Source organism: Trichoderma breve, chromosome 2 (assembly GCF_028502605.1).
Source record: "Trichoderma breve strain T069 chromosome 2, whole genome shotgun sequence".
Lineage (NCBI taxonomy): Eukaryota > Fungi > Ascomycota > Sordariomycetes > Hypocreales > Hypocreaceae > Trichoderma > Trichoderma breve.
This window is the reverse complement of record NC_079233.1, coordinates 5,748,860-5,772,593: the sequence shown is the minus strand read 5'-3', so window position 1 is coordinate 5,772,593 and position 23,734 is coordinate 5,748,860. Positions and strand designations below refer to the sequence as shown.

Sequence of the window (23,734 nt, the reverse complement as noted above, 5' to 3'; positions counted from 1 at the left end):
TATTTGTATTTGTATGCATTGTGTTATCACAACAGTCTGTTGGGCATGGGAGCCAATTCTATCAATGCCAGACAAATAACCAGCCGCTCATGTTATGAAGCCCTTCCGCTCAAAATGAAATGAAAACTGAAAACCCAACAGTTTGACCCTCCCCAAAACGCCAAAATCTGCAAATCGAATGTATATACAGCATGTACAGTGGGTGTATGTTGCGATGCGCTTATAACTCGTCTCTATCCAAGCTCGGCAGCCTGAATGCATAACGCCTGGGGCGCGGAGGCAAACCGATCCAAGCACGGTATACCCTCATTGTTTCATCCGAAACAATTTCCCAGCTGATGATTTAGTTAGTCGAGTTCGAACAAGTAGTTGTAGTGTTTAAAAAAAAAAAAGGAGACTTACATCATTCTAGGTGTTCGAATCCAACTCTTGAGCACAATCTTGACCGCCTTCATGACACGGGCAAACTCATTTCCCATCTGCTCGCCCACCGTATCACCGTGGCTTCCGCGATTACGCATTTTGATAAACTCATTCATGTCTTCGTCAACCTCGTCCACGAGTGTCCAGACATCTTCGGGGCTCTTGAACGTTTGGGACTCAGCCTTGTCGCGCATGTCTATCATGGCTCGGAACTTGCCAACAGCAGAAATCGATGAGCTGAGTCTGGCGTATGTGTTGAAGAGGGCCACCAGCTCGGTTCGCTTGAGGGACGGAGGCTTCTGGCCTTCATTGAATTCGAAAAGCACCTTCAAAGCTGTTCCGTAGCCGTTTGTCTGGATCTTGCCCCAGAGGCGGCACTTGTCGCAGCCAACACAGTCCATGACTCGGCTGATGTTGCGGAAGCGGTTGCGGAAATCTTCCTTCAGAGAAGGGCCTTCGCCATTGACAAACATGACACTCTCATCAAAGATTTGAGGGACACTGGCTGCGTGCTGAGTCACGGCAGAGATCTTGTCTCGAGTGTCCTGGTCCTGTAATGGGTCCCCGGTACAGAAGGTGTACTGCGGCCCAAGAACATATGGGGCTAGCTTCGCAACGGCGCGGGTGACGAGGGCGTAGTTAAAGTACAGATTGCTGATACGATCGGGGTATCCGTGCAGTCGGCTTTCATAGCAAGCCAAGTTGGGCTGCCACTCTCCGGTACTCTGGTTCAAGAAATCCCAGCACAAGTGCACGCTGATACTGGCATGCATTCCCGAGACTACTCGGTAAAAGACTCGCTTCTCTAGGCACTCATCCTCGCCTTCGTAACCAGTGTTTGCAACAAACGGAATGTTTGGGTTGCTTTGCCGCTGATGCTCAAGCTGGGCTTGGCGGCCGGCTGTATCCAAGACCTGCTTGAAATCCAAGGCAGCAGGGTCGGTTGGCCGATGCGAAACGCCAAGATCGGCGGATTTGGGAAAAGAGCTCTTCTTAAAGCAGTTTTCCAAATAGATGGCGTCCCAGACCTGCTTTGAACTTTGACCACCGTATCCAGTAAACCGCTCCGGGTTTCGCAACAAGCTGACATAGTCTCCCTTGGAGGTTGCGCCTTCGTCGTCCATGACGCAGTAATCCCTGTCGTCGCATTCGTCGTCGTATTCAACCACGCAGCTTTCCCCCACATCTTCGCCCAACTCTCCTTGTAGCGGTCGATCCGGGTGTTGCTTCTGCATCTTCTTGCCCGGGTGCTTCGCTCGAGGACCCTCCAGCTTGCTAAGCTCGTGAGCCCTCCAAATTTCGGGGATATCCTCTTCATTGTCCAATGTCTCGACGGCGCATGCGATGTTACCGCACATGCCATCTTCGTCATTCCAGAATGGACATGTTTTGTGGAAGAGATTCATGCGATAATGCGAGAAGAAATCGGTCGTGCGAACAAGGTCGTCGACCGCCGGCTTTACTTTAACGTTGAGTCTATCGAGCGTAGCATACGAGACGCATCCATCGTCGATAATGGCGTTTGGAGAAAACTGGAAGAAACAACAACTGTCAGCGCAAAGCGATCTTGGTAAGAGAGGCGAAATTGGGCTGTCCTACCGGGCAGGAGTCTGTAGAGCTCGAACACGCCCCCGGTGCCGCCCAGAGGGCAAACACTGAGAGGAAAAACAGGTTGCTTGCGGATTTCATTCTGTAACCAGCAGAAGAAACTCTCAGTGCGACAAAGTCTATGGGTTACTATTTGGCCAAAACGATTGGCATCGCTTCACGGAGCGAGGGTCCGAAACGGCTGCCGGATGGAAGATGCGATCCTCTGGGAAATTGCGACTTTGACGGCCGATGTAATGCAGTTCGATGAAGAGTCCCAATGAATGCGACCCAAGTAACGAGGCAGTAAAAGCGAAAGATGGATTGAGAGAGGCTGCCGGTCCAATGGGTAAAGAAGGTTGACTGAAGCCTACTAGGTATTGACAAGCCACAGCAAGTAAATGCAACTTGTGGCTACAACTGCAACGGTTCCAAGGCTCGCGGCAGGGGGATATGCAAAATCTTATATAGATGAAAGAAAAAAGAAAAGAAGGCACATTCAAAAGAACAAGCACAAGCAGCTGCACCGGAGACTTTACAGCCTTCTTGCTGACATATCATGAGATGTTCCTCAAAGGGGAAAGATGCCACGCTGGCGATCCGGATGCTTAGAAACGGCGTTTTTGCGCTGGAAGAAAAAAAAATGGCCTCTTTACGGTGCACGGTGTACCAGGTACCACCAGCCTACCGTAGTTTAGTGGTGGCGCGGGGGAAGGAAAAAAAGAGAGACAGGGGCGATTCGGTCACTGGAAGCCGGCCAATGGTGGCTTCAGCAGAATGGCAGTTTGACGCCACCGACGCGAGACAAGAGGAGGGGCCCTTGAAATGTGTCCACAAGGCAAAGATGAAGCCAAAAGTCAGGGCATATAGTCCGATAATTGGCTTCCGACGACGCTATTAATAAATTGAAACCCAAGCCTGCAGATTGCATCGCCTACGCCTACATTTTACGAGGCGTCTGGGCTGGTATAAGAGAGGCTGCGCGCCGCTGGTGAGGCCATCCATCATCACAGAATCAGCCCACCCGACCAGCCGAGATTCGGTTGAGACGCCTTCCACTTTGAGCACCTACACATTCCATTATCACCTACCTTGCTGGTGATACGGCGCATTACTGCTTACCACCACAACTGCTGGAGTTCTCGTGTAAATAGACGCCATCTGCTACTAGGCCTAGGTACTGGGTACTAGGTAGGTAGATTAGATGACTCCATGAGCAAACCTTCTCACCTCTGCATGCCTGCCTCCCAGCAATTACACGTGTTTTCATGGCGTGACATGGTACGGTAAAGCTTGATCTATGAGGAGGTGCAGACGATCGTTGTTGAAGTAGACACGTAGACAATATGAAAGCGAGCAAAGGGTGTTTATGGGATGCGCTCTGCTAGATGTCTGAGCTCTTGCTGAACAATTCGGTCATGATCATCAACAACAACGCATATTCATTGATAGGTAGGATATATCTAATAATACCACTCTGGCATGCGCATCTCTCTGTCAAGAGACCGACCGCCAACGAAGTCAATTGTTTCCCAACGGGTCTCCCCAGAATCAGCTGCAGTCATACTAAAATACTGCCAGTATATATGAGTTCCAGAGTTCCTAGACCATTCTTCAATTCTGCGTCAACTACCTCTACACAAGGCTAACCAATCGCCTAATGCGTCCTTCCTGCAGCACCCGTCATCCTCCAAAGTGTCAACCCATCTGGCCACCAGCTTACATTCGACTCCAGATACCTATAGGGGATTGAAGAGTTCTTGTCACAAGATATGGAAATCATCGAGACACGCGCGCGCCAAATCACAGGGTTAATGCTCGCAATATTGACATATACATCCACATGCCGCTTGTCCAAATTCTGAACCAAGGCTTGCGTGGGGCCCTCAGGTTGCCATAGACACGCCATTCAAGGCAGAGCGAGGGCATGTGCGTCAGGGGAGCGAGGGAGCGCCCACCAGTCTCGCAGGCTTATTAACCCAACATTATTGCAGTATGCAGACCGTAAAAATCGTAAAGAGACATTCAACAGAGAGACTCTTCGTGTAGCAGGAGTCGGCGCGGAAAAGCCATAGCTATCGTACACAACTGAGCGAAGGAGATGTTCGTTCGACGAGCTCACTGAGGAGGTTGGTAGTTGAGAGGTCGCCTTTCCGCCAATTAGACAATGCTGCCCCCGAGTGGCCTGCACACGATGAAACAACGGTAAAAACTTACTTGAAAAGAAGAATATGCGGCTCCGGCTCATGGACCTCGTAGTGCTCCCAGCCGAGACTCTAAATGCGGAGAAGAAACTGGTGTCAGCGTAACGCATTCTTTGCTCCCTTATCCCTTTGCCCGTGGGGGATCCAGAGGGAAAAAAAAAAGGCTGCCCCTCACCTGTGTCATTCCCATGGCCCTCCACTCGTCCTCCCAGAGAAGCTTCAGTGTGCCCTTGGCAGAATCATGGTACTCCTTTGGAATCGCCTTGAGCATCATCTTTGGTAGCTGGACATGGCGGTACTCGAATTCGCTATCGTTATATCTGTTGACCATTTAACGCCTTAGCTTCCGGTGTCATATTCGCAAATCCGCCGTTTGATGTGTATTTTTCTCCTCCCTCCTAGCCGAAGTCGATAGCGATTTTCCCCACAAAGACTCACCTCTCAGAGTATCGAATAGCATCTACAAACTCTTCAAGTCGGGCTCGTTCCGAGTCTGTCAGGGGACGCGGAGTCTTGTTTCGCCGGCTCATGTCGATATCCATTTTGATAGTTTTTAGAGTTTTTCCTGGCTTCTCTAGCACAAAGCGTCCACCGCGTAGCGCGACCTTGTTTGTTGACAAGTCGTAAAAGTTGAGTGGGTTCCTTTCAAGGAGAGACCACGCAAGGTTTGTCCAATTGTTGAGTAATTCGTCTCGAGATGATGAAACAATTCGGCTTCGACCTCTTTTTGCGGTGAAAGTCGAGGGGAACGAGGTACGGCGTATCAGTCAAAGCGGGCGAGAAGCTTCTAGCAGATCGAAAGAACGGCGGAGTCGCGTGGCGCGTGAGTCACGAGCGGCAAGCTGCAAAGGTAGGCGCAACAAGGATGAAAGGGCAAGACTGAATCACGGTCGAACAAATAGAGAATGCGCACGAGACTTGGGCTGGTGGGTTGCGGGAGGAAGAACGGGGGATAAAATAAACAAATCTAGCGCTTGCGATGGTTCTCGAATCGTGGAAGCCCAAAAATCGACCCCTGGTCCGTGGCCCGCTAATCATGGGTGCCCGCCGCTCCGTTGGCGGTACAGAATACAGGGGGGCAAGGTCAGTCTTGACGTATCTGACCGCTGTCGTTGTTTCTACCTCTTCATCATTGCTCTCCATTTTGAAAAGATACTGCGATGGGTGTTGAAATTAGCTGATAGGATTTGTGCTATTAAGCAGATGTATATTAATTCATTTATTTATTAAGGGCGGTTAAAGAAGGATTGTCTTCTTCTCACAACGTTGTACAGCAAGTACCCCCAAGCTCCATTAGCGCCCAAGCGTCAACGTGGTACCGAGGCCGGAGCACATCCGGATTAACTGCTAATGGAACGGAATTAGCCGACATGCCGTGATGCTTGAAGATCCCTCGAATAACAACTGCTGTACAACGAGATTCCTGCTACGCTCAAAGTTTGGTGTTTATTGCTGTCTCGTATGGAGTCCATTTGATAATACTTTTCCTCGAGCGCAAGATGCGTAAATATATTCAAAGACCATTCTATACGCTCCGAGTGACCCGCCAAGTGATGTCAATACTCACGTAGATGCTTATCATCTATCTATACCAACAAGCTTATTTATGAAGTATGCCCATGCTCTTGAGGGCTTTAGAGTCCAAAGAGCGATTTTGATAGGCCCTTTGAAGCAGTTGAAGCCGCTCCCGTAGACAGCGGTAGGTGGCTTACGACATTGCCTATCTTCACCTTGACCCCGGGCACCGAAATCTTCCACGACTTGACGAAATGGAAATCTTCATCTCCAAACGCGTCTAGAGCTTTATTGGATTCTTCATCCACAGGGAGATCGAGTGCCCATCCAATGGATATGTGGAATGCTTCATCAGCAGAGTCCGTCTCCTTGGTCTGGTACAGAATGGGCTGGTTGAACGACTGGACCATGCCATTGCAAGCACTCAACAGCCGCATCAGCTCTGGATTCGATAGCGCTCCAGTGCTATTCGAAGCTTGCGAGCTTGCTACTTGGAGAACAAGAAATGTGCGATTGGAATCAGGAGATTTATACCATTTTAATCTTTTGGGGCTAACAGAGAACTGGGGCACGGCGCTGGCATGTAGGGCCGATGAGATCTTGTCGAGGAACACGTCCTTGTTAGAGGTGCTGAGGGAAATGGGCCTTGACAGGCTAATGTGGAGAGGTAAGGGCGCCCCCAAGTCACTCGTCAGAAAGTTGTGCAGCTTGGCTCGATTGCCAATGTGCTCGTTGACCTTGCATACCAATTGAACCAGCTTCTCATGCTGGTCAGCCAGTGGATGCCCTATACGAGCAGAGAAGAGTTAGCTGCTCCGGCCGTGTGTATACGAGCTCAGCCTGGGCTTTATTGATTGGACTCACACTCAATGTACAGATGGCTGGGCCAGTTGCCCACGACGTGAGGAATCAGTCTCTTGCGGCCCTGATGCAGCGCGGGATCATCGACGACGCTGTGGCGGACGGTGGACGCATACAGGTCGTGGAATGCCGAGGGCAAGGGTGGCAGCCCAGATTCGGAGCTGGACGGAGCGCTCGGGGCGTTGGGCTGTGGCCCGGAGCCCGGCGAGTGCTTACGCCGCTTGGCTGGCGGTGCCGATGGCGCTTCATCGTTTTCGCTGTCGGAATGCGATGACGATGATGAGTAGTCGACAAGAGCCATCGGTCAAGGCGGTGATGCTGTCACCAAGAGAGCGTTCAATGTTGAAAAATGATCAAGTTGATGTATTGCACTTCTGCCTGCCAGGTACAGGTACTACTAAGCAGTGAGTTTTTGCGTGTGTTGGCTACCCTGAAAATCGTGCAAGGCAGTACAGATACCGGACCCTTCCAGAATCACCCTTTGCATGTTGTTACATAAGCCGCGCTGCATGAGCTCTCGGTATCACCTTATCTTACTTTTTCCAGCGTACCGGTACCAATCAATGCTTTTCTGCTGGGTCCAAGGCAGCCGAAAATAGCGACTGTGAGGCTGACACACTGACGCAGATGAAACGCAACGCATCCAAGCCTCCCGTCGTACTGAAAGATATTAGGAATTAATATGTCATTTCTATGTAAGGCGGTCTGTCGAATGCCAGGATCGGGGTGAAAAGCTGAACCAAGACGCAGAGCGCTAACAGTTGCGCCTGGGCGCTGAGAAGAGACGTGGCGCAAGCCTGGTCCCCTGTGGAAGTGTGTGACCAGCCCCCAATGTCCACATCGGTTTTGTTTCCCCATGTTTTTTCTTTGGCTGTGTTGGCTGTTGCGTGCCTACAAGCAGAGTTCAAACGCCCTGTTTTTTTACACGAATTTCGGTGGGTACGGGGGCTTCCTCTTTGAGGGTCCTCTGGCTTCTGGCCCGGTATGTTGGAAAAGTAAATGTTTTTATGGCCTAGAAGAAAGTGAAGGAAAAGAAGCTCGAGATAAGGAAGTCGGACAGTGCGAGACCAAGTTCTGTTGTTTGGGTACCGGCGCCCGTATTGAGACAGCGAACCGACAAGGGATATGAAAGCAGTAAAGGCCGAACGCACATCCAGTCAGACCTAGCAGTTGCTCATCAGCGACGTTTGGGTATATTTAGCATACATGCAGAGCTGTGTGATAATTATAACACTTTTTGTCCAATAGCTCTCCTGCGAGGCTCATGTAGTATTTGTCTATCTCCATGCAAGATCAGAACGGGTAGATCTATTACCGGTCAGGCGCCGGCGAGTTAGTCCAGTAGGGTATCTCGACACTGTATTGCATGGCGTGTGGCTCACACTCATGGCAGCCAACAAGCCCCAATCCAGCTTCCCGCGATGGAGGCGTCTAGCTCGCCAGCGTCTCCGAATCAAGCCTGTTACACCATTATGATCCGTCATTGTGCGCTGTACTGATTGTAGCGTTGGATTCCACATGACAGCTCAGCCGGCCGAGACAGAGGAACGAAGAATGGCCAGCTTCTCCGTCAGCTCCGCCCAGCCCAGATCTAAAGGGTCCAGACTGAAGCAGGGCTAGTCTCGTTATGGCGCCTGTCTCCAAATTCCGAACACGAAGGAGGGCAAGGGAAGCCGTTGGGAGTCATTCTAGTACTAGGTAGTCAAATAGTGTGCGAGAATGGGTGACGACTACTGCAGGTCGGTCACCTCGAGTTCCCTCGACTTACATGGCCGCAGCCTCAAGGACCTCGCCACTTTTTCCCGACTGGGGGCCCTACATACTCCGTACCTCGAATTGGTATTACACAAGTGACTTTTGGGGGGCTTGGTTGGCTGCATGCTCAATAATCCCGATGACAAAGTACCTTTTTTCCCCCTCCAGCAGGCCGCGTGGATGTTTATGTTGGTGAGCCAAAAGCTTCTTGGCCTCGTGGTGGGAACAGCTCCCAGGTTAAAAGTCTCCCGCTTCCCCTCTCCCCTCCATCCTCGTGTAATCCCGGACAAACCGTTTTTCGCACATACATTTTGCAGTGTCGCTGCATTTTGTAGCTAAAGAGATTTTTTTCGTGTTGCTGCGCCTATTGCGGTGTTGCTACTTTGTGGTAGCTTTTACTCCTTCGCCGCCGGAACTCATTGCGATTGAATACACCGAGTTATTCAAACGGCTTTTGTTTTACTTTCACCGGAGAACCCAAATCGAGTTCAACCTTCAAAAGCCCACACGAACTTGACTTTAGCGATAGGATATTTCATATATGGACAAAAACTATAAGGCTTCATCACCTCTGGCAACCGGGAACTTTCATCGAGATAGCATTCGTCCTCCATAGTTGGGCTTCGACTTAAATACCGGCCTGCGCCCTCTTTTTCAGACCCTTCTCTTTACCCTCAAAACACTCACATCTCACCCGCTAAAACACTTGTTCACTCTATACGAGTTCAACTGCCATCTTCTGCGCCTCTCTCTCTCTCTCTATCTTGCAAAGCGCAGATTCCAAAAATCGGCGTCATCGCTATCCGAGCATCCGCATCGAGCAGACCTCAAAACACCTACGGAGCCACTAGCTGCGATATTTCATATTCAGCGCAACATCAATCCGCCAAAATGTACGACAGCGACGGCATAGATAAAGACTGGGTAAGTGTGCGCTGCATTTGCAATCTTTCAATTCATCTCCCCTACCTACTGTGCACTTTCATTTTGGCAATCCTCATCATCTTCTCTCATCACCATTTATCTTCTTCATCCGCGCTCCCGGTGGGTTTTCGTCGTCACCTGCAGGCGATCCACGCCGATCGCAAGGGTGCTGGAGCGAACCCTGAAATGCAGGGATTCAGGATCCCACATGGCCACCACATGCTGCGCTGCGTTGCGTTTCCTTGCGTCACCAATTCGGCTTCAGCGGATCGGGCAGAGCTCAAGTGGGCCGGCAGATCGGACGATTCGCCGTTTGGATTTTCTTGCTTCAATGCCGAGTTTGATTGCGACAGCATCATCTCATCCACCGATAGCTTCAATGTTGTCATTGGCTCTTTTCCAAACCTGTCTGGTTTCGTAGATCAGGCCGTCTGCGTTTATCGCCTTGTGCGACTGCCCGGACCAACATTGAACCTTGTCAGCCATTTCGTCATTCCCCACTTACCACCTCATTCATACTCGTATATACTTTGTGGTTGCCCGTTCTTATCTTCATTTCTGCTTTCTATTTCATTACATGAACACGTTTGAATTCATTCAAATTGAACGCAACTAACATTACCCGATTCTAGGCTCGCAAGTACATCTTGGACCCTCTAACTGCTCCTGAGCCCAGCGAAGAAACTGGCCTTGGATCCTCTCACTACAACCCGCACCGCATCTCGCTGCAGGCTCTACCATCTCACACCCGCCAGCGACCAGCAAGCCCAGCTTCAAGCTCAAGCTCATTTTCAGATCTTGGCGATAGAACTGCAGCCTCGTATCCTACACCTCCTTCTACAGGCAACCCCGAGCACAAATTCAGCCAAAGAAAACGGCTGCCGCCTCCACCCTCAGCGAATCACACGGCTCAACACAGCGTCGACAGCCACTGCCGTCCAATGATGCGGACTCCTAACGCAGCCAGCCCGGAAAGCAATTTCCATCCGACAAATCCGTTTGTTTCTTCTCCGCAGTCATCTAATGGCAAGGTTCTCGGGAAGCAGGCCTCCATGAACCCGCATAACCGCAGTAACTCGGAATTAGGCCACCATAGCCAGCCTGGAGCTCACAAACACAGTCATCGCCGTCCTCGCACTCAGTCTCTTGGCGAGCGCTTCCCCGGAGACATGTCGCATCGTCCTCTGGATATTATTATTAATGATACCCGCGCTGCTGACCGTCAACGTCGTCACCGGCCTCGCGTTTCTGAAACCGACGTCATCGATGCTCTCGACACAGTCGGCGGCATGTATCACCACGGCGGGCCATATGATGCCACCCTCCGGAGCCGAAACCTTGATCCCAGAACCTCGCCGGTTGCTGCGGTGCAGGAGTCAAACATGGAGGCCCTGCGAGCTACGCCTCGGGAATACGTCATGGACAGCCTCCGGCATCACGTTCCTCTCCAGGGTACTTCAACCATACCTTCTGGAGAATATGACTATCGCGGGTCTCGAATGAGCTATGAAGAAGGCGCTGATCTCATGAGGGAACCAGATGCTCCTGGTGGCCCGTACAAGCGCTATGCGGACACTGTAACCTCATCCTCACCCTCCTCTTCCTCCACCTCGGTGCGAGGACATCTTCTTCGGAGATGCTTACTCAATTGCAGAAATATCATCCGGACGATCTCAAAGGAAAAGGAGAGCCGTCCTACTCGCTTGAGCGGGCGCTAAAGGAGAAGAAGCGTGCCAAGAACGGAGAGCCCGATGAGATTGAGATGCAGACCGGCTTGCGCAGTCGCAACCCTCATTCTAAATCCAAGCATCAGCGTAGCATGACTGTTGCGCTGCGTGGAAGCTCTTCGGCCACTGGCAATGCTTACAATGACTCCGAGCTTGAGCGTCGCAACTCGACTGGCAAAAAAATAAGTGACAGTCTGAAGCGACGATGGGGCAGCATTCGCGGTAGGAAGTGATGCTACTCTATACAAGACAAATTTTCGGACTGGATCCGAGTATGTGATCGATTATCCTCCCTATTTTTTTTTTTTTTTTCATTTGGTGGGACTCATTCTACTTTCATTGGTTGTTTTGGTGTTCCGGCTCTGGGACGGTGTTTTTGATGGACGGAGTTCTCCCTGATCGATGGCTTCAAATCTTTCAATGGATAGCCTTCTTTCTTGTGGGCGTTCTGTTTCATGGTTTGGATTTATTTCTTAGGAACGGATTATGTGTGCAAATGATCGGATATGATGGGAATTAGACTGGCAATCTTCGGCTTCGATTTTTTATCCCCTACACCAAGGAGATGGCGTCACAGGTTTTTTGATAGGACGGGCTATAGAACCGGATGGCCACGGAGACAGCCAAATGTCAACAAATATGATAGGATTCTTTTTTGTGTGATATTCGGGAGGAAGCAAAAAGTATCGCTTGTTCTCTCGGCAGATTGTGCAAATATCCGGAATAGATATCCTCACATATGGCAACTTGGGCAGTTACTGCGGGCCCCCTTCTATTTTGTCAACTTTTAGTTAGATTGATCACCAAAATTGATAGTTCTTGTACGATGCCTTTATTACGCACAGAATAAGTGAGCTTGTGACACTATATTCGCCAGTAATACTATATTCTCCATGTAAGCATTGTGACATGTATGCTAGCTACTGTACCCTTATCCATAACGGTCCTACCAAATCCCTCCACGCTCGTCTATCCTCTTTATGCATCAATATATGTAGATATATATAACGAAATCATTCATCTTAAATATATGCAAGTCCACTCCATCCCAACACTGCTTCCAGATCCTCTCTCATCTCCATGATGCCATCATATCCACCCCTAGTCGCAACCTCAGCCCTCTTAGCGGCGCCCAGCTCATTCCATCGAGCCAAGATCGCGCCATCTACGATTGCGCGGCCAGACGCGGCAGTTTCGACACCAACTGTACGAGACATGCCGCCTCCGCCCTCGGGGGTGCGGTGTGCTCTGGCGTGGAGGCCGCCGTGGGGCACGAGGGCCGGTAGGAGCTGGTTTGTGACGGAGAGGAGTCTGCGGTAGGCGGACTCGGGGAGGGGCGTTAGAGCGGCTAGGGAGCCTGAGGGAGATGCGAAGAGGAGCAAGTGCGGTTGAGAAGATGATGAGTCGGGCGATGTAGTCGCGGAATGAGATGCGGGGAGGGTGCGTGGTAAGAGGAGAGTCGAGGTTGGGGGGTTAGGGGTCACGCTGAATGTAGTTCGGTGAAGTAACAGGTGGCCTTGAAGAGATTTGGGGTCTAAAAGAAATGTCAGTATTATCAATCTAGTGATAATCAGTGACCATATAGACAGGCAAGAAGACTTACGCTCTGGATTGAACTCGAGAACATGGATATCCCCATCTGCATCCACAGCAACCATCGATAAATCTTCCCCGTCTGGGAGAAAATCTGCCACCAGCAGGGGCAGCGACCCGCTACTCTTGCCGAGCACCTTGAATGTATATGGCTCCTCCGTATACCCGGCGAACCACAGACCCTTAAACGCGTCCGCAATCAGGCAGAGGCCGGTGCCTGGTAATTCCCGTGCCGTGGATACATGACAGCTCATATCTAGAAAGGCCACAGGAAGCAATGAGCCATCTTCCTTAAGACCGCGCACCATACACTTCTGGCCTTGCGCCACCAGCATAAGCCCCTGAGTGCCAATTTCGGACAAGGCCGTCACGCCGCCACGAGGAATTTCCTCCTTGGCTAGGAGCTTGAGTCTCTTGTTCGTTTCTGGCTTCCCAGGCTCTGGGATGACGGTAACGATGTCGTACACTTGCACGCGCCCTCTAGTGGGCAAGTCTTCGCCTCTTGTCAAGGCAGTGCCTACTGCTAGCAGCATTCTCCGCTCTTTGGTCTCTTCAGACACTTCGAGATGCAACGTCTTCATGCATTCAATCGACTCTCCGGGCTCCATGTCAATTGAGTGAATGACGGTCCATGTGATGGGGTTGATTAGTTTAAGAGCCCCTCTGGCCATCGAAGGCAAGAAAGAGAGCGACTCTCGAGCCCATTCTTTATGATAATCATCATCCTTTGGCAACTCAAATTTCTCAGTGATTGTACAGCCCGCAATGTACATCTCGGTGGGGTGGTGGTAAGAAACATGGCGAACGTCGTGGCCCAATGGAACCTTCTTCACCGAGACACCCAGTTCTGTAAAGTTGGTTTTGCTCGGGAGCTGTGTCACTCTAGCTATGCCTTCAGAGTCTGCGTAAATGAATCCTCTATCGCAACCTTCAGTGTGGAAAGTGCTCATGCCCCGAACCCCAAGGCCTTGCAGACCAACCACTCTCGGAATACTTTTGCTGTTCTTGATAATGAACGCCGGCGATGGACCGGGAAGGAACACGGCGCTGTAGCCACCCACATTCGTGCAGGTTCTCAGAGGCACGTACCGCGGCGGTTGCGCCGTGTCATCCGATGGGTCCTCGATGGCACTCTTGGCCAAAGTAGAATTTGCCGATTTTTTAAAGAAGAGCGTATCTGATAAAGTGTGAGTAGCTGAAGTTGCAGGTAGGCGAATTGGCTCATATATGGTAAGATCATCAGTGGAGTGTCGTAACTAGAGAGCCCTGTTGTTAGCTGATTATCGACGATCGATTGGAGAATCATGAGGCATACTATCAAGTAAGGTGAGGAGTGGACCGAATCTCCAAGGTCTGCTACGACAATCTCCGTGAGACTTTCTCGGGTGGCACCTCTTCTAGCCACAAATCCAGCTGAAAGATGGGGAGGTATTGATGAAAGTCCCTCGGCGACATAAACAGGCTTTGAAAGATCCGGTAGTGCGTATATCTACCACAGTTAGCCTACTGAAATACGAATCATGGTTTGTTCGTTAGACAGGATAACTCACATGCAAAGCTCCTGCTGAATTGAGCAAGAACATCATGACTTCTTCGCTTGGTTTCCTAGCTGCGCCATCGAGGCTTGACTGAAAGACGCCCTTGGTGTCTTTATACAGACATCCAGCTACCCATTTTGTTGATGTAAGGCCACTGTCTGCCTTTTCCACCTCCTCAATCTCATTGTTGCCATCAATTTGTGCGAGGAACACGCTGCCGTCGTCGCGAATAATGAGCAAATACGGGTCAACGATACTTGCACTGACAGCCCGCGGCTCTGCACCTGTTTCTTCATCCAGCATGGGCAAAATCTGGATCAACCCCAGATCTAGAAATCACTTAGCATAAGCATGACCATAACTGCTAACAAGAAACTTACCTCCGTTATAACATCGCACCTCCGACTTGAGCACTTGAATAACCACCATTTGCTTTCCCATCGTGCCAGCTTCCACTGTAAATCCAGCAGCAGGCTCAAACTCTGTCTCCTTCAAGGTCTCAAAGCCCGCTGCCGTCAGGGCATACACATCAGATGTTTCGTACCCATCCAGATCGACCTTGGCAACAATCATGAATTTGTCGTGTTGTATCGGTGTGTCGTAGTCGCCAGCAACCCCAGCATTCGTACCCAACGACTTGGGAACTGGCTTCTTAACACACATTGTCCAGAACCCTCTCGCTTCTGGAAACTCAAACCGGCCGATAACTCTGGGCTGGATCTCGCGGTTGATGATTGCAAGGGAACCTGCTCCTCCACGCCCGACAGCACAGGCAAGCTGCAGATCAGCCGAGACACCTTTGTTCAAGGTGGCCTCCTCGCCGTCTGGAAAGGCGGCCTGTCCGCATGTAATATCTTGTATCGGTGCGATGCTAAGTAGCACATCGTGTATTCGAAAACTCAAATCTCCAGATTTGGCTGGGCCTCCATTTGTCGTTTGGGGCTTGACCGCAGCGGAATCATCGCCGTAGAGGTCATCATCCTCTTCATCATCCTCCAAGTCGAGCTCGTCCACTTCCAAAGCTAGATCTGGATCTATGAGCCGAGATTTCCTACGCTTTTCCTGTGTCTGTCTTCTCGACCATCCTAATACGACGGAGTCGCTAGTTTCGCTCCCGATGAAGAACGCGTTTTTCCCCAGTCGGGAAATACACGTAACTCTGCTCTGGATTACATTGCCGCCGCAGTCTGCGCCCACCAGCCTGACACTGAGCCCTGACACTGTTCGTCCGTCAATCTTGAAGGAAATTATGCCTAGTCGGCCATCACTTAATATTAAAAGTAGCTCGCCATTTTCAACAGCAAGTAGCTCGATGGCACAGTTCTCAAGGCGCAGATTTAAGTCTGCTTGATCAGTCAGACTAAAGGACGTCGCCAGCTTAGCCATAGGATTGACGGCCACGCCATTTGGCTTTCCAGATTGGTCAACATGGATCAACTCGTTCTGACCAACTAACAAGGCGCCACCGACAGGAGCAGGCAGAGCGATAACTTTGTAAAGGTCATGAGGCAGGCCAGTCACTGATAAGATGGTCGTAGAGGCCCTCTGTTGGAGGTCCAGAGTAAAGACCTTGTACGACAGATGATCCTTGGATCCCAGGGAAGCAGCAGGCGCTTGGCTAGAGGACAAGACACCGAACGTGGGCTCGCGATACTCATGCAGAAAGGTGAGGTGCACGGGGTGAAGCAGGCTCGGGTCTAGGAGGGGCAGACGCAAGACAAATGACGGGGTATATGCTGCTTCTACATTGTCGCTATCTCCGTTGACGGCTGCCGCTTGTTCCTTGACAGGTCGAGGTCCGTCTAGGTCCTCGTCCCAGTCCTCCATCTCCAAGTCTTCTTCGGAGCGTCTGAAGGGCAGAATGGCGAGGTTTCGGGTGCCGAATTTGAAGGCGGCACATCTACTGCCGGGATCAGCCTCGAGGTGGTTGACATATTCCCCAAACACCTCCTCCCACGGTGCTCCTTGCAGCTCATCTTTTTCATAGTAGTGGATAGAAATCGTCTCGAGCTCGTTCTTCTTCGGGTCCCACTCTGCCAGACACATCTTAGCCGCCTTGTACGCAAGCAACAAAACCTCGCCTCCCGATGCTGTCTTGCTTGTTTTTAATCTTGCCAGTCCAATTACTGTTCCCGCAAGCGGAATCTCTGCAACAAGCACGAGCTTGGTGTTGTTCGTCCGATCGGTTCGCATAAACATGGACTCGCCGCCGAGAAAGGAGGATTCGAGGCCATCGTCATCGTTTACTTGACGGTCAAATCGGGTGTCAGAATCTGCCGGCTGATTGGGCTGGAATTCGGGGTCGAGCTCGGCAGAGATGCTCTTGACGGTAAAGATCTGGAGCAGCGAGCCCTTTGCAACGACCAGGTTGTTGGCGGTTGCAGAAGTCAGAGGCAGACTCAGGCTGTGGGTAACGGCTGTGGGAGCCGTGAGCTCAGTATAGACCTGCATAGCTGCAAGAGCATTGCCTCCGTCGTCTCACGAGCGCGATTGGGCGATACTGCTGGCGATTGAGAGAGACAAGGCGTCGCAAAACAATTTCCTTGAGGTGGGTATTGATGTTTTGTCCGGGGAGCTGCTGCACTCAGGCCGGCAGTGGGCTAGCGGCCATCGATAGCGGATCAACGCGCTGCCGTGCCGGCCACTGACATTGAGCTTGCTAGAGGATTTGTACCTGCTGGCAGTATTGGGTACCTACAACCAGAGCACGATGCAGGACTCCACTCGTGTATTGGGTACGCTAGGTTTCTTAGACTGCCTCTGTAGCTGCTCCTGTGGAGAGTCACCCCCAGCTCCAATCCAGGCACCGAATGTACCTGAAGCTCTAGAACAGGGAATGTAACGCTGGGTGAGACAACTGGTGATGCCCCCATTGCGTCACAATCCAGCCAAAGACAACAATCGCCACGCGTTCCCAAAGAAACAACATTGAACCGATTACAACAACCCAACAGCCCAGCCAGACAAATGCTGTATAACGAATCTTGCCCTTTATCTACAAGACACACAGCATAGCACTGCTAACGACTGAACCCACCTGTTGCCCGTCATGGCCGCGGGCTTCGTCCAAGCCGGTCTCATCTGGCTGGCTTACGCAGTTGTCGTTTTGCTATGTCTCGGCGCCGCGATTATCACGACATTCACATGGCAGACTCCCATCGACCGTTCGGCGATGGTGAGCATCGTCGCCATCGTCAGTCTCACATCTCTTCTCGCGACTGTCTTGCTTCTTCCTGTCGACATCGCTCTCGTCTCGTCTACCGGATCCTCAGCTCTAGGCGTCAAGAAGGATTGGGCCACACCAAAGCGAGTCGCAGATATTCTCCTGACTCTCAAAGTCGTCTACTATTCGCTTTACAGCTTCGATGCCCTACTGTGCCTCTTGGTCATCCCCTTTGCATATTTCTGGTATGAAGAATACGATGAAGTCGCCTTTGAGGAGGAGGGCCGTACATGGAAGAGCCGGTTTTGGGCCGCCACCAAGTATACACTGTTTTTCGTTGCTCTCACCGTCGTGCTCTTTATTCTGGGATTTTTTGTTCCTGCAGCCGGTGGGAACAAGGGCCATTGGGATCTGGACTACTACAAGTCGCTACTGTCTCAGAACCATGGAGAAAAGGCCCTTACCTTTGCCCTTGGCCTTTTGGTGACGCTCGGAACGTTCCTCTACGTCGTTTACACCAGCGCTGGGCTTGCTCTTTTGCCCATTTCCTTCATCAAATCAGCTCCTCCAATCTCGGCTCCACAGCTCTCAGCAACAACGGCTTCTCAGCTTGAACAGAACCGAGAGCGCCAGCATCAGCTTGAGCTGCGCAATGCCGGCCGTGAAGAGGGCATGTCCCGAAAGGATAGGCGGGAACTGGATGCTCTGATCAGGGAGGAGCAAACTCTGGTCCGGCGCGAACGTCTCGCCGCCGAGGCCCAAGGCGAGGGCAAGAGCCGAGTCTATCAGATTTGGCTCAAACTATGTGCGCTGTTCAGACCAGTCAAGATGCTTGGCGGGATTCTGCTGCTGATATTCGCCGTTGTCATTTGGGTGTCCATGTTCATCACAGGCATCGATAAGGCAAAGAATTCTGTCTGCAAGCAACGTTGCGGATACATTCTCGGACAAGTTCACGTTTTCCAGCCGATGAATTGGATATTCTTGCAGGCTGCGAAGGCGTTCCCTGTCGACTACGTTTTGATGGCTTTACTGGTCCTTCTTCTCTTCAGCAGCTCCATTTCCGGTATTGCCGTGGTTGGAATACGCTTCCTCTGGATCCGCATCTTTCAGATTCGAAGAGGTAGAACAGCCCCGCAAGCCCTTCTCATCGCAACGGTCATGCTCTCACTCATCACTTTGGCCATCAATTACGCGGTCGCCATGTTTATAGCTCCTCAGTATTCATTTTACGGGACGCAAACATTTTGTACGAATGAGCTCGCATATCCCGGTGCTCAGCCGGACTGCAGCCACCACCCCGAGTTGGTTCAACCTTGCTCTGATACTCTTGAGTATAAGCACGCCAAAGATGTTTGTACTCCATCTATGATGTCGACTCTCCTGAATCGTATCACCATCACATGGCCACTCTTTGGCATTATTGATTTCTGGGCTCAATACTTTTTCATGGCTATATTCTTCATCGTTTTTATTACGGCGCTGGTACGTGCCCCAAGAGTCAATGTCGCCGAAATCGATGAGTTTGCCGAAGCCGACGAAGAGGAAAGCCTGCTCGCCTCAACCAGCCGCCGATTCGATGCGACTTGGCAAGATGTCAGGGGCCAACCGAGAGGGACAAGGAACGGGCCTCAGTTGATTCGAGGTTCACGACCACAAATTGGTTAATCAAGTCAAAGACAACATACTGACACCCTTTTTTTCTTCCCCCTTCTTAAGTTGAGAAACGTTTGGTGAATTGGTTTGGTTATTCAGATTGTTTTTGAGGAACAAGGACCGGAATTCAGATTATGACATAGTTTGGGAGTTTGGAGTCAACATCGTTAAGCGCACTCTCTCTATTGCTCATTTTTCATATGATGGAGAGGTGTACACACAATCCTGGGATTAGGTGGCACACATGGAAATTATGGGTTCGGGCATTTTTAACTATTTTTTTCTTTTTATCCCATTTTAGGAAAATATCAAGCTCCTAGCGCTATCCGATGTTGTTTGTCCTTCTTCTTCGCCTTAGTGAACTGGACAGCCTTATGACTTCTATCGTCAAAGGCAGCAGCCGGTCCAATATGCATCTCCCTCCAGCATCGCGTACAATAAGGATCGCCGTCACATCCTATACACTGTAGCGTAGCATCATTAAGACAGACGGTGCACCAGCCGTCGATGTCGTCATCCGTATAATCCGTCTTGCTAGTAAGTCGTTTGACGGGCTTATCGCCCGCAGACGGCTTTGAACTAGGAACAGAGGGGAGTGAGAAGGAGTCTTCGGTAGAGGGAGCTTTGAGCGCGGCCATGCGAGCCGTGATATCATTCATGTTAGCCGGGCGTTGAGGAGCAAAATTCGGGAGATCTGCGAGATTAGAAGGGAGCGAAGGGAGAGCGAGATTTGCGCCTGTCCCATCGTTTCCGTCTCCATCTTCGTCTTGATCTTGCTTTGCAGAGTCTGCTTCATCGTCGGGATTCCCGAGAGCAGCCTCGAGCTCTATTTCATCTTTGAACTGGGCGATGAGGTCCTTCACTTTACTTTGCATGTGCTCGCCGTCTGAATCGTCTGAGTCACCGGCCTTGTTCTCTTTTTCATCTCCGCCTGCGTCACCTTTCGGTACAGACAGTGATAGATTTTCCAAGAGGGCTTTGACCTGCTCATCGCTAGGCTCTTCCACGGGGTTGTCATTGAGGCTGACATCGTTGAGCAGCTCTTCCAGAGTCTGGTCATCCGTCGAGAACATCAGGTCCACCTCATCGCCATCCCCCGGCCCTGCTGATTTTGATGTAGACACAGCATCTTTTGCTTTAGCCGGATGTGACCCCGATTCTGCTGAGGAAGCTGCAGGGACAACCTTCTTCTCCGTCTTCGGTGAGGCTGAGCCATCATCCCGCCCTCGCAACGACTTTAGCCGAGCAGCGAGGGTATCTTCTCGGGTGGCTGGTTTTGATCTCTCAATCAGGTCTACGTCGAACCTGCAGCTGTTTTAGCGACGATTCTTGCTGTGAACTCTTGTTGTGTAGGGATACAATGAGCGGATGGTTTTCTCGTACTTTATGGGAGCTGCTTGACCGGGCGATGCGCCGGAGCTTGAACCCCGCAACGCTTGTAGCCGTTCCAGCAGCGAGTTGTCTAAATCTTCAGGCATTGTGTGAATATATTTGATGTGAAGTAACTCATTAACTCTTGTGTTTAAAGAGGAATTCAGTGAGTCGCATCACACAACTCTGAAGCCGGTTATCATGCGCATTCATGTTCATGTGAGAGGATCTGGTGAAAGCATGATCAATTCGCACGGCGCGCCAAAGTCACGCGCCAAGCTGGCTTTACTTAAGCAGTTCTCTGTTTGCTCTCAGCCTCGCCTTGCTTGACATTGATTCATCACCATCTGCTTTCCCATTTTCCATCTTTACCTCTAGGACAATTTTTTTTAAAAATCGCAGTCATGAAATAATTCGAAATTAACAACCCGTAAAAATGAATTTTTACTTCGTGCATATCAAAAAGAGTCTCCCCACACAGCGCAAAATTTCCAATCAAAAGCGTCGGTATAAAACAGCCCGTAAAAAAGCCTTGCACCCATTTCGGGGATTTGGTGTTGCCAAGAGCTTCAAAGCGTCACCATCGCCAGTAGATTCCGCAGCAGAATCGCTAATGCAGTGTGATTCGACGTAATAAGCAATCGCCGAGTTGGTCCGGCAATAGGGAACGTGGAACCTTACTGGCAAGAATATGGCCGTCACCTAACCTACCAGGAAACCTCGGAGTATCTGATGATATCATCTTGCCACCTACTGGATTTGTACCCAAGACTGCATCATCATGATTCTAGAACACCTCGTCGCGCGCAATGCCTCTCTTAGTGGCGTGGACAAATGCGATTGTTGGTCGTCGCCCTGCAGAAAAGTACAGATTGAAAAAGCACTGCCACTTTTAAGATATTAGATATGCAATTACAATTACTACATCCGCACTAAAAAAGCCCGCTCTGCTATTCCACATGATGCAAGCCCCAGTAAGCTCGTCGAGAAGATAGCCCGAAGTCTAATAATCACTGCCCAACAGACCATTATTCCAAATGATTCCTCTCTATTGGTAGCCGTGTATCATCTACCTCTAGAGGCGGGTAAAAAAGCCAGAAGAAGCGCCAAACCCGTATCACCGCCAACATTTTTTTGGCAACTCGTCGTAAAACATGATGGTATCGATCGTAAAAAAAAAAAAAAAAAAAAAAAAAGTGAAAGCATACACGTAGACATGAAAGGTAAAGAGCACACCTCAAACTCTAGAAAACGTAGTTGTAGAAAGAGAGGCCATCGAAGACCTGGGTTTGCATCTCTTATGCGAGGAAGACGGTGACGAGAACCGCAGCAACAACAGGCCAGAAACCGAACATCTCAGCAGCGTTTCTCAGACCAGTCGCGCTCGAATCTGGGCCGTCGGCTGTTGTACCATTTGGAAGGCTGCCATTAATGAGAAGGGTCGTAGTGCCATTGACGTCGGCAACATTAACAACGCTCTTGTTGAGCGCGGCGTAGCTGCCATTTCCGATAAGGCTGTCATAGTACGCCGTGTTGTTGTTGTCATCGCAACTGCAAACATCGTACGTGCCACATCCGCAGAGAACATCTCGCGTCTCGTTACGACCGCTCGAGTCATTGTGGAAGTGGTACGGTTGGTGATAGGGGTACATGTACGCGCCGTACAGCCAGATTCCGGGCCAGACTGCGAGAGCAGCAGCACCTCCAAGGAGAGCAATCGGGACAATGCCACTTGGGCTTGTGCCGCCGGCACGGTAGGGAGTTGTCGCACCACCGCCATAGTATCGGCCACCGCCGTATGCCGGCTTGGGGCCGCTTCCACCCACAGATGTGCCTCCGACGTTGGAGGTTGGGGCTCGGTTTCCACTGGTTTTTTTGTTAGGTCGCCGATGCGATCATTTTGATGGGGAGGGTGGACGAGGCTTCGGATGGACGAAGACCGGGTCCTAGGGCCGAACATACGAGCTTCCACTTCCACCTCTGCTTCCACTGCTGCCACTGCTGCCACTTCCACTGCTGCCGCCGCTGCCACTGCTACCACCAGAACTGCCACCCTTGCCGCCGCTGCTGCCTCCGCTGCTGCCGCCTCCTCTACCTCCTCCGCCGCCGCCGCCCTTGCGCTTGTACAGATCGTGCTCCTCTGACTGCGCGATGCCCTCAACTCTCACCACATGCCGGGAGCCATCGATGGCACTGGCAGTCACAGTGGTGACGAGCGTGACGAACAGGAGCGTGAAATCGATTCTCATGGTGAACTCGTAAGATGAAAGCGATGCTGGTGGATATACAAATATGCAAACACGCAGCTGTGCGAGAATGAGAAAAGCTAGAGAAGATGAGCACAGATCCGAGATTTGCCTGTAGACCGCGACCAGGTATATAAGACAAACTGGATGGAGGCAGTTGCACTAAAAACCTGAACTACCTTAGCCTGGGACAGGGACAAAGAAGGAAAGCCCTGGGCGTTTGGGGCTGGCTTAGAAGGGGCTGGCGGCGAAACAGGTACCTACCATGTAGTGTTCAGCAGGTACAAAGAGCCTTGGCCTGTTTGTGCGACAAAGTCCTACCCAATACGCTCCGCGAAAAGTACCTCATTTGACACGGGCTGAACTGTTTGGAGCGGATCCGCTCGGGATGCGCTGAATACGCTACCCATTCAATCATTACTCATGCTAGCTATTTTACCCTGCCACACAGCCATCACCAAACGTGGGATGCTCTCTGGGTCATCAGAGCGTCAAATTTGTCATGGTTCCTCCGTGATCCGCGCACGACCGCTTTGTTGCTTTGATGCGCTATGCGCTGCGGGTTGACCGACTGACGGCACGAAGCAACTTGAAGAGACTGCTTCTAAACCCGCGGATTCGGATTTCCATGGCCAACTATTCGAACGTAAAGCCGTACATATACCGCGGCAGGGAGAGCGCAATGCCTCTCAGACATCAGGGTACGGAGTGTCGGCCTCGGTCATCACTCCACAGCGTATTTATTAACTATGAACTTTCCTTACTAAACTCCGTCGCCATGGGAGCCTGGCTTCAAGGCACCTGTGAGAAGAAGCCACGCTGAGTGGCAGTGCTGTGATCATTGCCGCCTTCTGCTTCTGATACTTTTTGATATCCATATGGAGTAAGTACATGGAATTGGAACAGTTGAAGTTGTAAGAGGCGGTCAAGTGGCGCGGGCCGGTTGACCGTCTCGTTGAACAAACAGCCCGAACCTTGGAATTCCATAGCCGCTGATCAGCCTTCCGAAAGGAGAGCGTAGCTTCCAATTGTCTATATCTACGGGTAGATGGTAGGACCGCACTAACACATGATTTGGCAATGTCCCTCTTTTCCTTCTTCCTTTTGTTCTTCTTCTCCTTTTTCTCTCTCTTACAACTTTGCGACCCGTCATTGTGCAGCTAAAATGCAC

At 50.9% G+C, this 23,734-nt stretch overlaps 8 protein-coding genes across 8 annotated transcripts; 2 read left to right on the top strand and 6 right to left on the bottom strand.

Annotated features, from left to right (window-relative positions):
- Positions 1 to 220: 220 nt before the first annotated feature.
- Positions 221 to 2,112, bottom strand: T069G_03958 (endoplasmic reticulum oxidoreductin 1 (ERO1) domain-containing protein; the record flags this gene model as incomplete). The annotated part of the gene is made up of 3 exons (XM_056171168.1): positions 221 to 335; positions 403 to 1,955; positions 2,023 to 2,112. 3 exons carry the CDS (start codon positions 2,110 to 2,112, stop codon positions 221 to 223), a joined length of 1,758 nt encoding a protein of 585 aa, XP_056032060.1.
- A 2,016-nt stretch (positions 2,113 to 4,128) lies between these two features.
- T069G_03957 (cyclin-dependent kinase regulatory subunit domain-containing protein) lies at positions 4,129 to 4,756 on the bottom strand (the record flags this gene model as incomplete). Its single annotated transcript, XM_056171167.1, has 4 exons — positions 4,129 to 4,159; positions 4,228 to 4,286; positions 4,390 to 4,534; positions 4,653 to 4,756. 4 exons carry the CDS (start codon positions 4,754 to 4,756, stop codon positions 4,129 to 4,131), a joined length of 339 nt encoding a protein of 112 aa, XP_056032059.1.
- Positions 4,757 to 5,848: 1,092 nt separating this feature from the next.
- Positions 5,849 to 6,891, bottom strand: T069G_03956 (uncharacterized protein; the record flags this gene model as incomplete). Its single annotated transcript, XM_056171166.1, has 2 exons — positions 5,849 to 6,516; positions 6,594 to 6,891. 2 exons carry the CDS (start codon positions 6,889 to 6,891, stop codon positions 5,849 to 5,851), a joined length of 966 nt encoding a protein of 321 aa, XP_056032058.1.
- A 2,345-nt stretch (positions 6,892 to 9,236) lies between these two features.
- Positions 9,237 to 11,229, top strand: T069G_03955 (pal1 cell morphology protein domain-containing protein; the record flags this gene model as incomplete). Its single annotated transcript, XM_056171165.1, has 3 exons — positions 9,237 to 9,269; positions 9,902 to 10,846; positions 10,924 to 11,229. 3 exons carry the CDS (start codon positions 9,237 to 9,239, stop codon positions 11,227 to 11,229), a joined length of 1,284 nt encoding a protein of 427 aa, XP_056032057.1.
- A 789-nt stretch (positions 11,230 to 12,018) lies between these two features.
- T069G_03954 (CPSF A subunit region domain-containing protein) lies at positions 12,019 to 16,578 on the bottom strand (the record flags this gene model as incomplete). The annotated part of the gene is made up of 6 exons (XM_056171164.1): positions 12,019 to 12,161; positions 12,207 to 12,530; positions 12,600 to 13,845; positions 13,905 to 14,078; positions 14,140 to 14,456; positions 14,508 to 16,578. The coding sequence occupies 6 exons, from the start codon at positions 16,576 to 16,578 to the stop codon at positions 12,019 to 12,021; spliced, it is 4,275 nt and encodes a 1,424-aa protein (XP_056032056.1).
- A 598-nt stretch (positions 16,579 to 17,176) lies between these two features.
- Positions 17,177 to 18,958, top strand: T069G_03953 (LMBR1-like membrane protein domain-containing protein; the record flags this gene model as incomplete). The annotated part of the gene is made up of 1 exon (XM_056171163.1): positions 17,177 to 18,958. The coding sequence occupies one exon, from the start codon at positions 17,177 to 17,179 to the stop codon at positions 18,956 to 18,958; it is 1,782 nt and encodes a 593-aa protein (XP_056032055.1).
- Positions 18,959 to 19,254: 296 nt separating this feature from the next.
- T069G_03952 (uncharacterized protein) lies at positions 19,255 to 20,424 on the bottom strand (the record flags this gene model as incomplete). The annotated part of the gene is made up of 2 exons (XM_056171162.1): positions 19,255 to 20,251; positions 20,330 to 20,424. 2 exons carry the CDS (start codon positions 20,422 to 20,424, stop codon positions 19,255 to 19,257), a joined length of 1,092 nt encoding a protein of 363 aa, XP_056032054.1.
- Positions 20,425 to 21,615: 1,191 nt separating this feature from the next.
- T069G_03951 (uncharacterized protein) lies at positions 21,616 to 22,566 on the bottom strand (the record flags this gene model as incomplete). The annotated part of the gene is made up of 2 exons (XM_056171161.1): positions 21,616 to 22,183; positions 22,280 to 22,566. 2 exons carry the CDS (start codon positions 22,564 to 22,566, stop codon positions 21,616 to 21,618), a joined length of 855 nt encoding a protein of 284 aa, XP_056032053.1.
- Positions 22,567 to 23,734: the final 1,168 nt, after the last annotated feature.